The sequence below is a fragment of the Pollicipes pollicipes genome, unplaced genomic scaffold (assembly GCF_011947565.3).
Source record: "Pollicipes pollicipes isolate AB1234 unplaced genomic scaffold, Ppol_2.1 Scaffold_4002;HRSCAF=4701_pilon_pilon_pilon, whole genome shotgun sequence".
In the NCBI taxonomy this organism is placed as follows: Eukaryota; Metazoa; Arthropoda; class Thecostraca; order Pollicipedomorpha; family Pollicipedidae; genus Pollicipes; species Pollicipes pollicipes.
The window spans coordinates 3,978,469-3,993,828 of NW_023596420.1; the positions used below are offsets into that span (position 1 = coordinate 3,978,469).

A 15,360-nucleotide genomic window follows, 5' to 3' on the forward strand; every position below is an offset into this window, starting at 1 on the left:
CATGTTGGATTGTTTACTTTTCATCGGGCCTTGAGATTTAAAGCAAACAATTCCGCACACTAAGGTTCCTGGACTTCTTTCGATTCCGATCAAACAAGGCTTTTTGGTCCCGGCGTCGCTCCCGCGCCCAAAATCATGCAGTGCACCGAACCTCCGGTCTCAACACTGCGTCTGTAGTCAGGTCGCAGGAAAAACATGCCCAGGCACGTAGAGAAAGATGCTGCATCGCCATCCATTTACGGCCCGTCCCCGGTTTATGGGAGGCGGGACATGGCATGCTTGCGATCATTCTGGAACTTGACATGCTAGACATAGTATATGGTCGGAAGCATCCCCATGGGTTTTCATGACCTCCTTTGCGCGCACATCGCAACGGCGGACGGCGAATGGCGCAAGTAGTGCAAGTTACGCAATATTGTCCATCGCCCAGGTTCCCCCCCCCCCCCCCCTCGAGAGCCAGAAAAACCACACAGCAAAAGGGCTAAGGCAGGCAGCACATTTAATGAAATACTTCTGTTGAACAGCGTGCCACTCGACTCATCTTCTGTTGACCAGTGTGACATCCGACTTATCCTCGTCCCGCCGGCGATACAAAAAATATCCTCGGCACGAACCTCACTGTGTAATTTGACACTGTTCCACCGTGCACGTGACACTGACAAAAGCCACGAGTCGGCGCTCTGTAGCCGGCGCCTCCGCGTTCTCGTGGGCTGGTACACTAGGCTGGCTGAACAGTGCCGCCAAAGAAGCCGGAGTTGGGCCGGTCGCCCACAGACGCGAGTCCGGCAATGTCGGTATATTACGCTTAACGAGCGCCAGCCCACCTCACCTGGCTATGCCCGCCTGGCCAACGCAGGTCTGGCGCGAATGTATCGTGTTACTTGGACAGGCCAAATCAACGGGCAAACGAGCAGCCGGCGGCCCCCCGACCTGCGGCGACCACTGCGGTCGACACGGCCCGCGGGGGCGCGGCGGCGCGCGGCGGCGCGACCGGCACGCGGTCCGGTCCCCGAGTCCGTCCGCTAGTGTCACGGCACCAGCCGGGGCCCGGGCTGGTGCCACTCGCCGGCTGGCGGAGGCCGCGGCACGCACGCTCCGATCCGATCCGGCGCCCAGCACCACTCAGCGGAAGGCAATCAGACCGCACTGCACCAGCTTCTGGATCTTGGCCGCGATGTCCGGGTTCTTCATGTGTCTGCAATGGCCACGGTCAGTTGTAAAAAAATCAAGACCTATTCGTTTCGCACCAGCTGCAGTAAGAGACACGCCGTTACCGCGTTAGCATAAACACAATGACTGGCACTTAAGCCCATCCTGTCATGAAAACCCAACATGGCACGCCCAATGTTACCCGCCTGAACCCCTCACGTGCACCCGACAGTTCGTTTCCGGAGTTTAACAGCTTGCACATCTACCTGTGTCGCCTTCTGGGACGTACGGGGAGAGAGGTCAAAGACAGACGACGATTGACAAGTAAGGTGAAACAGATGGCGGGGGCTACTAACGATTATTGCCCAAATTGTACCAAACCCGGGGTTTGAACAAAATGGGGTAAAAGAGTCCGATGGCCTAATGGAAAGCTGCCTGCAAACTTGTTACTCCTGATGACACTATAAGGCAGCCTATCACCAGCCATTCTTCAATCCCCATTTTGCTGTTATGAGCACCAAAAATATGAACATAAACTTACCACGTCTAAACAGAGCCTATCATGATTATTTTAGCATTTACGGTTATCGCACTCCCGAAGGAGTTCAATGCAACACGTGTAATAAAATAAGCTATCCCCCACTTTAAAAAAGGGAAAAAGTTTTCATCCCTAAGCCACCGGCATCCTATACACGGCCGCATGGCTACCGTACGGTACCAGTACACACCGCACCACATTTCAGCGTCTATGAGCAGAGCATTACATGAGAACTGAGAGCAGCAGGAGGCTTGCCATAACCATCGAGACGAGAACCAGCCCGGGGCAATACCACGGTGGTCACCGGATGACTCCCAGCAGCCTGACCATACACAAGGTAATGCAATATACTCTGCCGTCACTGCACGGGCACCGCTCCACCGGACATCCCACGCGGCAAATGACGGGATCACATGGATAGATGATCATAACAGCCGGTCTAGCCCGTGCTTTCGATGGTCCGGCATGCAGGCGTCGGTGACTCGGAAGCCGACCGGCCGCGGCCGGTGTAGGCGCTGGTGGCTGGGAAAGGCGTGGGGAAGCGTGGGACAAAGAAGCACGACCGTGTCCGCGTCCGTAAGTTGCGAGTCCAGGTCAGATTCCGTTCGCCCTACGCCCCCGTTGCAAATCAATTTGAACCGACCCATTCGAAAGCACTTGGCTTGCATGACGGGCCGGACTATCAGCCTGTCTTTATTCTGCTCTGGAGTGTTCACTCACATTCTAACGTACACATATCCAGGACCAAATCTGATCAGTCGACTGCCGCCTGTGAACTATTCATATGCTTACCCGCAAGCGCAAAGTGCGCGCTCGGCATATTTTTGTTGTTCAATATTTATTCCAGAACGAGCTCGTCGCGCCGAAAAAAAGATACCACTTTTTAGACGTTTTGGCGGAAATGATTAGGACCCCATGGTCAGGGACCATCGCGTGTACAGAGCGTCACGTACTCTCTGGCGGCGTTGGGGTTGTCCTGCATCTGCTCCAGGATCAGCCGCATGCTGGCATCGCTCAGGATGTTCTGGACCTCGGGATCGGAGAGCGCCCGCTTCTTCACTTGGTCTGGGTCGTTGTCCATCGACACCATGCACTCCCTGTAGCCGTTGATGGCCTCCTGAAGACGTCAGGCCAGTCAGCCGCGCGTTCGTAGCTTCAGGTACCACGTCGGAAGGCAGCGCCTGTGACGGCCGCGTTCGGCGCGAACTGGCCGGCCGCCGCGACCGATAGACGGCGCAACACCGGCCCAGTCAATGCCATTCCCACCACGACACCGACCCAGTCAATACCACTCCCACCGCGACACCGGCCCAGTCAATGCCACTCCCACCGCGACACCGACCCAGTCAATGCCACTTCCACCACGACACCGACCCAGTCAATGCCACTCCCACCGCGACACCGGCACAGTCAATGCCACTCCCAGCGCGACACAGTCACCCGAGCTGACCGGCAGCAGAGGCCGACAGACGGCACGACACCGGCCCAGTCAACGCCACCCCCACCACGACACCGGCCCGGTCAATCCCGACCCGCGCGCGGCACCGGCCCAGTCAATGCCACTCCCACCGCGACACCGGCCCAGTCAATGCCGCCCCCACCACGACACCGGCCCAGTCAATGCCGCTCCCACCGCGACACCGGCCCGGTCAATCCCGCTCCCAGCGCGATAGTCACCCCAGCTGACCGGCAGCTGAGACGGCTCTCCAGGTACCGCACCGACTCAAGCACGACCGGTCTACTGTACCTGGTTGTTTTCGTCCAGTTCGATAGCTTTCTGGAAGGCCTCCATAGCCCTGTCAAACTGATGCATTCCCTTCAGCAGCGTGCCTTTCCGGATGTGTCCCTTGACTGCAAAAGGACGCGTCGTGGTGAGAGCGCTACAACACATGCATTGTTGTGCCATCAGTAACACTACCATTGATGAGAATGGCACATGCGCTCATCAATGCAGTGTTACTCAATACCACAGAAACATTCAGAATGCGACAGCGTGTTGCCTGGCGTATGTTTCCAGACAAACCAAGCCCGCAAAGACCACTGCACAACGAAACTGGCACACACGTGCTGGGAAATGCGTTGCTGTAAACGAGCACCTCGTCAAAATCCTTGAGCGTGCTCTTAAGTTAACCGTGTTCCACCTGCAGTATTCCAGGCCAGGCCACATGGTGTCGGCACATTTTCACCAGACACTCTGAAGCACACTGGCATGTGACAATGCCGCACACGCATGGTGCGGCCGGCGGTACGGTACTGAATGGCTGCAACTACTGAGTCGTCGACAAGAAATCGTCTGGACGCAACGCCCACCACCCACATTCACGGGCAAGCTGGTGCAACCCTGAACAAACGACACGGCCGCAAGCATAACCACGCATATATGCCACTTAGCTAGCCCCTTAGGTTATTTGCTGCCAACACATGGCCGATCCCTTACTGAAGGTGGGGTCCAGCATCTGCCACCAACACATGGCCGATCCCTTACTAAAGGTGGGGTCCAGCTTGATGCATGCGTCACAATCCTTCAGGCCCAGGTCGAAGGAGGCGAGCTTTGTGTAGCAGGCCGCTCGGTTGCTGTACGTCTTGGCATTGTCCGGGTTCCGCTTGATCGCCTCCGTATACGCCTTGATGGCCTCCGGGTAGTTCCCTGCGGTGAGCCAGCACGCTCGTCAATAAAATGGCGTCATGATGGTCATGCAAACGGTGAACGTCGGAGTTGACAGGAAATGATGTGTGATGTGGAGAGCGATACAAATAGAAGAAAGTTGATCGAATAACCGAAAACGACTGAATAAAAGCCCAAGGGATAATCACAACCTGAAGTTTACGAATGGCGAAATATCAACGGGAGAAGGTCTGACACAGCACATATTAACATTGAAAGGTCAAAAGACAGGACCGAAATGGCTATAGCTCGGCCATTCAAACTGATAAGCATACATGCGTTGTGTAAGAAGGCATCGTGCTTTTTTGCTTACGTCAGCCAGCGAGCGCGACTGCTAGCGATCTGAACTGCATGACGTTACCGAAAGCGAAAGGGATACCTTTTTTGAAGAGTTCGTTGCCCCGCTCGCGCTCCTCCTCGGCCTTGGCCGGATCGCGGTAGGCCGCCTCCTTCTGCTCGCGCAGCTTCCGCTCCACCTCCGACAAGCGGGTCTTCACGTCGGCCGTGCGGTGCTCCGACAGCGACTTCTCGTAGAAGTTCTTCGCCTGCTGGTAGTCCTGCCGGCCGGCCACCGCACGGGCGTCAGGCATCGGCCGGCACGCGCGCCACCCCATCAGGCCACACGTACCCACCTGACATCTCTAATGCCAGGTGGAAGGCAGATACGCCAACAAGAACAGAAATCCGCCATACGTTGGTTGACGATGGTAAACGGTAGATGACGATGACCATGACCACCATGACGATGACATTGACTTTGGTTGACGATGCGCCTTTTTTACTAACAGTTCGCTTCTAGTCCTTCGCGGCGAGCTCAATCGTTGCAGCGCGGGACTCGTTATCGGGGCACCTTAGTTCCAATCCCGGATATTCCAATCAGAGAATTCGGGTCGAGACGAGTAAATGACTGAGGCCCAAACATCCATAAGTCCCTCACAGGGGTCAATAACAGCTGACGACGGCCGGACAAGTAACTGACTACAACGTTGTGTGCATACTAATACACCAGACCAGGACCACAGTTCGAACGATTATTCCACCCGTGTACTAGGACCCTGTCTGACCATTCCATGATACTAAAGAATCTCCTGGTTCGCGAGGGTTGTTTCCAAACACTTGAATTTGCCCCAGCAATCTAGCGCGTGATCACGGGATCTTTCGCGCATCAGCTGGAGCGGAGACGGGCAGAGCACGACCCGCCGGCTGTCCGGCCGTGAGTCGGGACACACATACAAGGCGAGTCACAGAGGCGTGCCATGCCACAACGAGCTATTAAAATTGACCACAGCCATGGACAGAACGCATACTAAGGCTCCGACCCACAAAGCACGACGTTTTCTGGCACAGATTCCACGGAATAAACAAACTTTTATCACCGTATGGTCTGCACTATTTGTCCGCAGCGTGACCAGAACGCACGGGGTGGCACGTCATTTGAGCGAGCCTAATCGGGGTTCGGCCGCAACAGCCACGGCCCGCTGCCCACTCACCTGCATTTTGCTGTACGCCAGCGCACAGCGGGAGAACGCCTTGGCGATGAGCTTGTAGTCGGCACGGTTCTCACGGCCCAGCTCCACGGCCTTGAGCGACGTGTCGATGCACTTTTGGTACTGGCCATCCTCCAGGTGGACGGCTGCAACAGGGCGGCACGCGTCAGCGGCCATCGGCTCGGTGCTCAGAACAGCCACGGCTGTACCGCAGCCGGCGCCCAGCCAGGCTGCCGTCTCTGCGCAGCGCGTCACACTGGCGTACACGGCTGCTGCCGGCCACGGCTGTACCGCAGCCGGCGCCCAGCCAGGCTGCCGTCTCTCCGCAGCGCGTCACACTGCCGTACACGGCTGCTGCCGGCCGTGGCTGTACCGCAGCCGGCGCCCAGCCAGGCTGCCGTCTCTCCGCAGCGCGTCACACTGCCGTACACGGCTGCTGCCGGCCACGGCTGTACCGCAGCCGACGCCCAGCCAGACTGCCGCCTCTGCGCAACACGCGTCACACTGCCGTACACAGCTGCTGCCGGCCGCCCTCGCCATACATCAGAGCAGGCTAAAATATTGACCGCGGTGGAGGAATACGGTGGAGAAACACTAATAATCAAAAGCTTACGCCTATCCGTTTGCGACGAGTGTCACCTGCGTTCCATGCAAGAAAAAGGGAGCAGCTTGGTCCAATGAATCTCAAAAGCTAGCAGCCTATTTGACATCGAAGGGGGCCCAAACTATTGGTCGGAATATCAGCTCTTTGTTGTCATAGCATCTTCATCAATGTAGTGAATGACGCGATCAGGAAGAAGAAAAGTGTAATACAAATATTTTGTAGCACTACGTGCGTCTTGGATGTAAAGGACGCGTCGCTAAAACAATATAAAAAAGGTCCGAAACGCAGTGGGGCTTCGCGCAGCACAATTTCCACCGCTTTGGTCTTAGCACAGAACTTCCACGACAGCGTCCATCCGGGACCCAGCTTTTCATGTGGCGTCTAGCCAGTTAGCCACGCCCAGCGGCCATCCAACGACTATTTGGAGCGGACGCCACCATGCACTCGTCGATTTCGTCGAGAAACTTTGCCGAGCTTGCCCAGTCCCGTAATAGATAAATTTTCAGACGGTGAGATTTGCGAACTTTCTTGCGATGTTCGTTGACGAACACTTCACAGCAAACCAACTTCCATGCAATGAGACTTCTGAATCAGCTCACGAGACTTACGATTACGTCGTAAACGCTCCAGTTAACCTCTGGCAACCGAACATCATACATGATGGGCGCACCAATGCATCGCTCATAACCAGTTGTAAGGGTATCCCACAGGTGTCTGGTTCGATCGTTAGATTATGCTATCATAACCAGTTGTAAGGGTGTCCCACAGGTGTCTGGCTCGATCGTCACGTTATGCTATCATATACATGATAACCATCGATAGCCCTCGTGGCTGTGACCCCCTCGCTCAGTCCACCATGCCACCCTCGTGACTTGAAAACGATGCGTTATAACCATCATACCTGTGCCATTCAGCTTATAAGTGGCTCCAGTGATGAATCCCGAGTGGTCAGTTTACACGGACCATTCAGAGTTCTTGACCACTCCACGCCCCACAATCGGAACCAGACACGCTATCTGTTAACATCACTGAATGTCGCATCCAACATCAGGGAATAGAGCAAACTAACAAAAGTCATATTCATGGTATCCAGTGGTACATGTATCTGTATTACACATATCCACATCAATAAAGACAGACAGGGATATGTGTGTGTGCGTGTATATGTATGCACGTGCTTTGAGCTTCATGGCCACATTTTCTGGTTTGCGTTCACAGCTCAAGTGTTTCACATTCGGTGAATGAAACAGCTGTACAAACATAACACCCAGTTTTCAATTTGCAACTTCTCCAGTAAGCATCTTCAAATTCTCCCTGTTCCTTTTTTGAAACGCGACAGGTTCCGCCAAACAGTTTGCGCATAATCCCATGTTCCGCAAATGTTTAAGCAGACCAGCTCTCTACATATTCCGCTACAAGCTTGCACTACTGAAATTATACAAATTTTGTGACGGACTTTCGCAGAAAGCTGGCTACCCAGCAGCGGCAATGGAAGCGGAATGTCGAGAAGCTTAATCAGGAAGCCGTGAATTGAAAAATTGACGGCTACTTTTGTATGATCTATTCCATTTGCTGGACTTCAAACAAAGCTACGTAAGGGAAAAAAATGAAACCAAAAATTACCCAGCATAAAAATTTCGCTGTTTTACACTCATCAAGTGCCTCCACGAAAACTTGCTCCCCATATGCGCACGTATGGCCGTGCCACTGACCTGCTAGGTTGAGCAGGTAGGTCATGTCGGTGGGGTCCAGCTCCAGCGCCTTCTCGTAGTGCTGTATTGCCGTGTTGAAGTCCTTCTTCTTATATGCAGCATTGCCCAGCTCTTTCTGCTCCTTGGCCTGCGGTAGCGCACGCAGCGTCATTACGCCATATCGACAGCCAGTCTAACAAATGTTGAATGAAGGAACGAATTTCTTTGAATGTTTTAAACTTTTTTGAACTTCCATTCAGCAACTTTATTGAATGAAAAGCTGACAGGTGCAATAAACACAATAAACACGCTCCCATACGATACTGCTCTGGAAAGGAGCACTGCTCGATCGACCTGGCGCTGCTCAGGGAAGGAGCGCCGCTCGACCGACCAGGCGCTGCTCAGGGAAGGAGCACTGCTCGACCGACCTGGCGCTGCTCAGGGAAGGAGCACTGTTCGACCGACCTGGCGCTGCTCCGAGGAGCACCGCTCAACCGACCTGGCGCTGCTCCGGGAAGGAGCACCACTCGACCGACCTGGCGCTGCTCGGACGATGTTTCCGCCGCCGCGCTCTCCTGCTTGTCGGGCGCCGGTCGTCCGGGCGGCGGCCGAGCCGGCTTGGCGTCGGCCGGCGGCGACTCGTCACGCATCTCGTCATCAGCGCCGGGGCCCGCCTGCAGGTCCACACCTGCAGCAGCCCAGGCCAGGCCCGGCGTCAGCCGGCTCTCACACACAACTGGCGTCCCCATCATCGGCGCCGGGGCCCGCCTGCAGGTCCACGCCTGCAGCAGCCCAGGCCAGGCCCGGCGTCAGCCGGCTCTCACACACAACTGGCGTCCCCATCATCGGCGCCGGGGCCCGCCTGTAGGTCCACGCCTGCAGCAGCCCAGGCCAGGCCCAGCGTCAGCCGGCTCTCACACACAACTGGCGTCCGCATCATCAGCTCTGGCGGAGCGCACAGCCACGCTTGCAGCAGCCCAGGCCACACCCGGCGTCAGCCGGCTCTCACACACAACTGGCGTCCCCATCACCGGCTCTGGTGGAGCGCACAGCCACACTTGCAGCAGCCCAGGCCATGCCCAAGGTCACTGGTTCTCACACACAACTGGTGTCGCCGCCATCAGCTTTAGCGGAGCGCACAGCCACACTTACAGCAGCCCAGGCCAGGCCCAAGGTCACCGGCTCTCACACACAACTGGTGTCGCCGCCATCAGCTTTAGCGGAGCGCACGCCGACCCGTGGAGCGCCACCTCTGCAGCCGACCCGTGCCACTCCCAAAAGTCTCACCCATGAGCGCGCCGAGGGCCAGCATGATGCGCTGATCCTGCAGACAGCTGGACAACATCGTCGGGTTGGCCTGCAGCATCTTCAGCTTGGCCATGAACTCGGCGTCCTCCACCAGGTGCTTTGTCTTCGGGTTGGTGGCCAGCTTGATCATCAGCATGGGGTCTGCAAACGGGTTCGGGAACGCCCCTCCGGGTCCTGCAAACAAACGCAAAGTCAGAACTCCAAACGGTGTCCCAGGCTCGCCACCGAACAACGGCGAATATACGCGGGCAACGCTGCAGCGCAGCATGACCCAACAGAAACAGTGTGAACTCGAAGGTGTTCGACAGGTGTGAATATCTGACACTGTGGCAGGTTGCCTGCAGATACTCGGGGCTCAAAAAGCTATGCTAAGCTCCACGCGTAGAAAGTTGCGGTATGTCTTCTCGCTTAAACGGTGCGCTTGGTCAGTAATTCGCACTTCGACACCAGTCTCGTGGCGGGGATCGTCCTGAGGCCCAGTCTCATGGCGGGGATTGTCCTGAGGCCCAGTCTCGTGGCGGGGATTGTCCTGAGGCCCAGTCTCGTGGCGGGGATTGTCCTGAGGCCCAGTCTCGTGGCGGGGATTGTCCTGAGGTCTCGGAAACTGTCCACTGCGCATCTGATACACATGCTAGTGTGTTCACTTCCTCCCACTCCAGCTTTTGACCGATGTCTTTTGGGAGTCATGATATGGCATCCACGAAGGGAAGAAACCGCCTTTGACACCTGAAATGGCATGCTGAATCCTGGTCGCATTTCCACGGAGACAAGAGCCCAGACGACGGGAATCCTTTGTGTGTGCCACGTGGAAACACGTTACCCGGAAAACATTACTGAAGTAATATATCGCTAACACTAATCCAAGTTATCGGCGTCCACTACGTTTGGAATACTATAAATATTGTAGATGTCATAAAGTACCAACAAAATGGCAACCAAATTAGAAACTCCCCCATTCGCATTCAAATTCACATGGCTAGGATACTACGCTGGGTGTAAGGGCATCTAGCATCGCTCATTAACATCAATAGGCATGTCACATCTGAAGACGCAAAACCAACCTGAACAGCTCCCACTGTTTGGACGCGACGGTGTCACCATCTGGTGGGACCTGCGATACTTACCCACTGACCTGGGCGGCCGGCCGAACCAGCTCGACCCGCGGCGCGCGGCTGATGTGGCGCGTGTCTTAGGATGGCACGCAAGCCTGGCAGGCTGACAGTGGCCAGACCCCCGCCACGCACTCCACAGGAGTACAGAACAGCCTGCCATTCACCGAAGCGTGCGGCATGTGGCACCAGCATCGACTCCAGACCAGCTGCCCCCATGACGGGCGGTGCCCTCATGACGGTGCCCTCCAGACCAGCTGCCCCCATGACGACTCCAGACCAGCTGCCCCCATGACGGTGCCCTCCCTCGGGCACTCAACACTGGTGTGCAGGTGGCGCGCGGTGCCCTCAAACGGACAGGCACGCCGGCCGACCGGACGCCAGCACCCCTAGCCGCCGAGGGCGCAGCGGCGACACCCTTCAGCGTGGAGTCGGCTGCCGCCGGCAGCGGAGCTGTGGGCTACATACCTGCCGACTGGCTGGCCTGCTGTGCGGCCCGGGCGTCCTGCAGACCCTGCTGGAGCAAGCTGTTACCGGGCTCGCGCCGCAGTCCCTCCTCGTACGCCTGGATCGCCTCGGCGTGCCGCTGCAGGTACGCCAGCGCCAGGCCCTTCCTGGAGTAGCCCTGCCGAGAGGGTCCCGCCCACCCGTCACTCACCGCTGTCCGACAACGCTGCACATAACACGGTGTCCAGTGCGGACGACGACCGAACAAAAACACGGATCTGTGTGCCAGGACTTACTGATCTCGCATTGCAGTCAGTAGTTTAGATCAGATTCATGTATGATTAACTCCACAGGTGACGGGAATGACGTCAATGGTCAATCAAGATGCCGCCACTACACGGTCGTCCTGCTCCCTGTTGTACGTCCATAGGCCCTGCACTTAAACACATCCGTTTCACCAGTGCAGTTCCAAGTGCGTCTATCCCATATTACTAAGTGGTTCCAAAGTCACGGGGAGTACCGATTGCGATAGTTATTGGGTGTCCAGGGCGGGCATCTGCAGTGGTGCGATATGCCAACAATGGGATGCTATTGGAGACTCAACAGTACTTTAGTGTTGGTTTTAATTAGTTGATTTGCTAGTTTTGTAGAGCGAGTTTCACTATTTAGGGCATTTTGCGGATTTATGTGAATGTTCTGCATTTTAAGATACTGAAGCAAGCATCAGACATGATGAAAGACGCCAACTTGTAAAATTACATCGGTTTCTTTTCGGTGCAAAAGACAGCTCTACACCACTAGTTTTCACTATTTAGTATACATGCTCCTCAATACGTCATCGTTTGGTTGCGTCGTGGCACGTCTTTACGTCGTCAGCCGCCGCCAGACTAGCCGTGTCAAAATTTCCCCTACAGTGGATGGAATGACCCACTTGTAGTACTTCCAACTTGTCAAGAGGTGGCGCTGTGTTGCTGATGCATGTTTCCAGAACCGAATATCGTCATATGCTCCTAGTGGTATTATTGCACATCTGTCCGTGATTTTATGTTGTTTACTTAACGAAATCAATTTTAGTTATTGCACCGCGCACCTTCGACCAGTCGGGCTGGTGCTCGATCGCCTTCTCGGCATCGGACAACGCCGCCTCGTACTGCTTCAGGCTGGCGTGCGCGGCCGACCGGTTACTCCAGAGCACGTGGTTGGTCGGGTCGGCCTGGATGGCCTCCGAGTAGAGCCGCACCGCCTCCTGATGGTTACCTGCCGCCGTGGCCGCGTTGCCTTGCTTCTTCAGCTCTTCGGCCTGCGACGCACAGCAGTGAAGTCTATCAGGCCAGCTGCAGGGTGAAGCCCCGACGAGGCAGCAGGCGGCGACGCCAGCACCACACCAACAGCCATCCGATGCCTCCTTAATGTAAGCCTCATGGTAAATGGTGATGCTATGCCAACTACTGTTTGTCCATGGCAAACATGTCACTCAAAAGTTGTGTAAGGGCACAGAAATGAAGAAAAAATTGCATGGGGCAAATGTTATTTGACAAGATAACAAAATAGTGGCAGCAGCCAGAGTGCCCATCAGTTAAAAGGGGGCAACATTTTCCTGAAACAAATCTGGCGTGCATTCAATGCGGGTGGAGGCATCACCTATACACTTTTAGGGTGGCCTGCCTCTCCCCAAGATGCTGACTAGAGCCTTCTTCCCTCCACCTGCCTCTCGGAGCTCCCTCAATGCATAGGGCAGGAGAGAAAACAGAAGCAAACAGCTTAATTATCTTAACTATTTATATGCTAGGTGGAAGGCACCTTACACACTACAAGTACTTGCATGTCAATTTTGCACCAAAAGCATCCTGTATGTACCTAATGTTTTTGCCCTCCTAATGCCTATATATGTAAAGCCAGCTTCCAAATGTTTTACTAGTTTTCACCTCATAATGCCTGGATTGGAATAAAGAGCAGTTGACTGCAATACACAACAGCTTATAAGAGAACAGGGCAGCCAAGGTAAAAGCTGAAGTATGTTTTCCTTCACAGTAGCATGTGATTTGTCACATAATCAGGACTGTGGTGGATATACAACACAATCAGCAACAGTGGTAGTATTCAGTGATTTCTTATTACGATTTACTGAGATGTTTTTTGTGAGTTACATCCCATTCTGAGCATTTAACAAAACAGGAGTTCCCATTTACTAGAAATCAGAAGTCAAACTTAATCAGGAACACAATTTTGAATATACAAAATATCAAAACATTTCTTTATTGCAACATCAAGGATGCTAATTCAAGTGAACAAAATCTAGAGAAGGTTTTTGGGGATAGGGTGTTCAACCTTTTTGGCTAAGCCCACTTCCAAACAGTTTTAGCAAGTGACATCCCTGAACGCATGAAGCAATAGACAACATACAGGTTGATGCAAGCAATGGTTTCTGGCCCCTGCCGGCTGAAATGCTGAAACACCAACCTACCAACAAGGCACCAGCAAACTGTATCATGCCTGTGCCTATGGCAAGACAAAACTGCAACTGCAAGACAAAATACTGCATCTACTCGCTGCACATTCTCACGTGAATACCGTGCCAGAATATGCGTTCTATATTATTCTTTTGTCAATTTGCAGTTCCATCATAAGCTTAAGTATGGCATTCCTGAAAAATATCACCAACAGTATTTCACAAAGTTTCATCCTTACCTTTCCTTTGTCAGCCATGGCAATCACACTGTATTCTTCTTGAGTATCACAAATATGCAGCAGAAGTTGAACCACCAGATATCAGCATCCAAATATCAGGTGTCTGTATTCAGCTCCAGGCCACTACTCTGTAAAAGAGAACAGTCATTGATCATATGCCAACTTCTTCCAAACAGGAACTGCAGGGTGTTCCAAAATCATCCTTTGTGGGGGAAAAGTATAGGTGCTCAGGACTAGTCTGGTTCTCTGGTTCAAGGCAAGTTCAGTGGAATCCGTAAACAAATCAATGATCAGCTTTATGTTTTGATGACGTCCTTTGTACTGTGAATGCTGTTGCAGGTGTGAAATTATCATTAGTTCACTTTGAAGAGTAACATAAAAAATTTAACAGTGGCTGATTCCATGGCACTGATTATCATTGGTGCTGCATTATTTTTAAATCAGTCATTGCGCAGATTAATTCTGACAGGTTGGTCAATATTTAAATGGTGTCAGACCTGGCCTATTCAAGGTCAATTGGATAGACATGGCACAGGAAAAAATGGTCAATGTCCATGTCATGTTGTGCCAGCTATTTCTATTCTATTTTTAATGTCTTCAAAAATGTGGATGTAATTGCTGACCTTTAGTACTGTTAATGGATTGACTGGGACATTTAAGCATGTTCCCATTTCTACAACCCAATTGAGCAATATGATATGAACAAAAATCATAATAACCCATATGGCATCTGCAAATATATGCAAAATATACATATTAGCTTGTGAGTAAAGGCCGAAACAGACCTGATGTCCTTGATAAGTTACAGAACTTTAACACAAATATTGCCTCTGGAATGCACATAATACAAAAAACTTCCCATTTCATCACTGAATAACATTTTACTTTAAGCACAAATGATCCATCACATGCATCAAATGCACAGCCATGTCGCAGATCATTATATGCAATGTCTGGAGCCAAGAACAGTTTTAATCATTAGGACTGCTCACACTCATAAATTACTGAGCTGCATGCATATCTACAAAATAACTGAACACATTCATAGAAGCCCCGTTCCAAAATGGAATATAAATCGAAGTTAATTCACGGCCAACTTGCCAGTGTGACGAGAGCATCCCCCGGACCCCATCCTGTTGATTAGCGTCTACGCGGGAATCAAGACCTGCTCAAATGCAATTACCTGTTTCGACTTTTTCTAGCACTACAGATGAAGATGGCGTGCTCCCAAACTACCACACCAGCTCCCTTCGCGCCCACGCCAGCACCCCACAGCCGATGTAACCACGCAGCACAACTAACGCGAGGAAATGTGTGCCGAATGTCTACACAGCGCAGATTTGCAGTTCGGTTTTAGCCCAGAAGTCTCTGGAACAAACGGCAGGCGGTTCGTAGTTACTCAGCGACTTGCTAACATTTTTAGAAAGAGTTACTGTGACGTCACTGAGGACAGCTTTTTACGGCTCTGAAAGAGTGATAACTGCGTGAGCGCGTGCAGTAGCGCAGGCAGAGGTGGTGGGCAGACGGGGGGGGGGGGGGGCGGGGGGGGGGCGGAGCACAGGAGGCACGTGCCCCCTTAGGCTCCGTCCGGCCGGAGGTCGCATTCAGGGGTCGGGCCTGCAGGGCCGGGCACTCCAATGCCAGCCAGAGGTCCCTGCGCCGATCAAGGGCCCC

The 15,360-nt window shown here is 53.5% G+C and overlaps 1 protein-coding gene across 1 annotated transcript; it reads right to left on the reverse strand.

Annotated features, from left to right (window-relative positions):
* Window positions 1-602: 602 nt before the first annotated feature.
* LOC119093412 (stress-induced-phosphoprotein 1) lies at window positions 603-14,990 on the reverse strand. Its single transcript, XM_037216366.1, has 14 exons — window positions 14,870-14,990; window positions 13,687-13,814; window positions 12,089-12,298; window positions 11,020-11,176; window positions 9,422-9,616; window positions 8,764-8,822; window positions 8,671-8,730; window positions 8,156-8,282; window positions 5,843-5,985; window positions 4,732-4,909; window positions 4,173-4,334; window positions 3,435-3,538; window positions 2,641-2,804; window positions 603-1,195 (listed from the first exon to the last, which is right to left on the reverse strand). The coding sequence occupies exons 2-14, from the start codon at window positions 13,702-13,704 to the stop codon at window positions 1,123-1,125; spliced, it is 1,650 nt and encodes a 549-aa protein (XP_037072261.1). The 5' UTR covers window positions 13,705-13,814; window positions 14,870-14,990; the 3' UTR covers window positions 603-1,122.
* Between the last annotated feature and the right edge of the window lie 370 nt (window positions 14,991-15,360).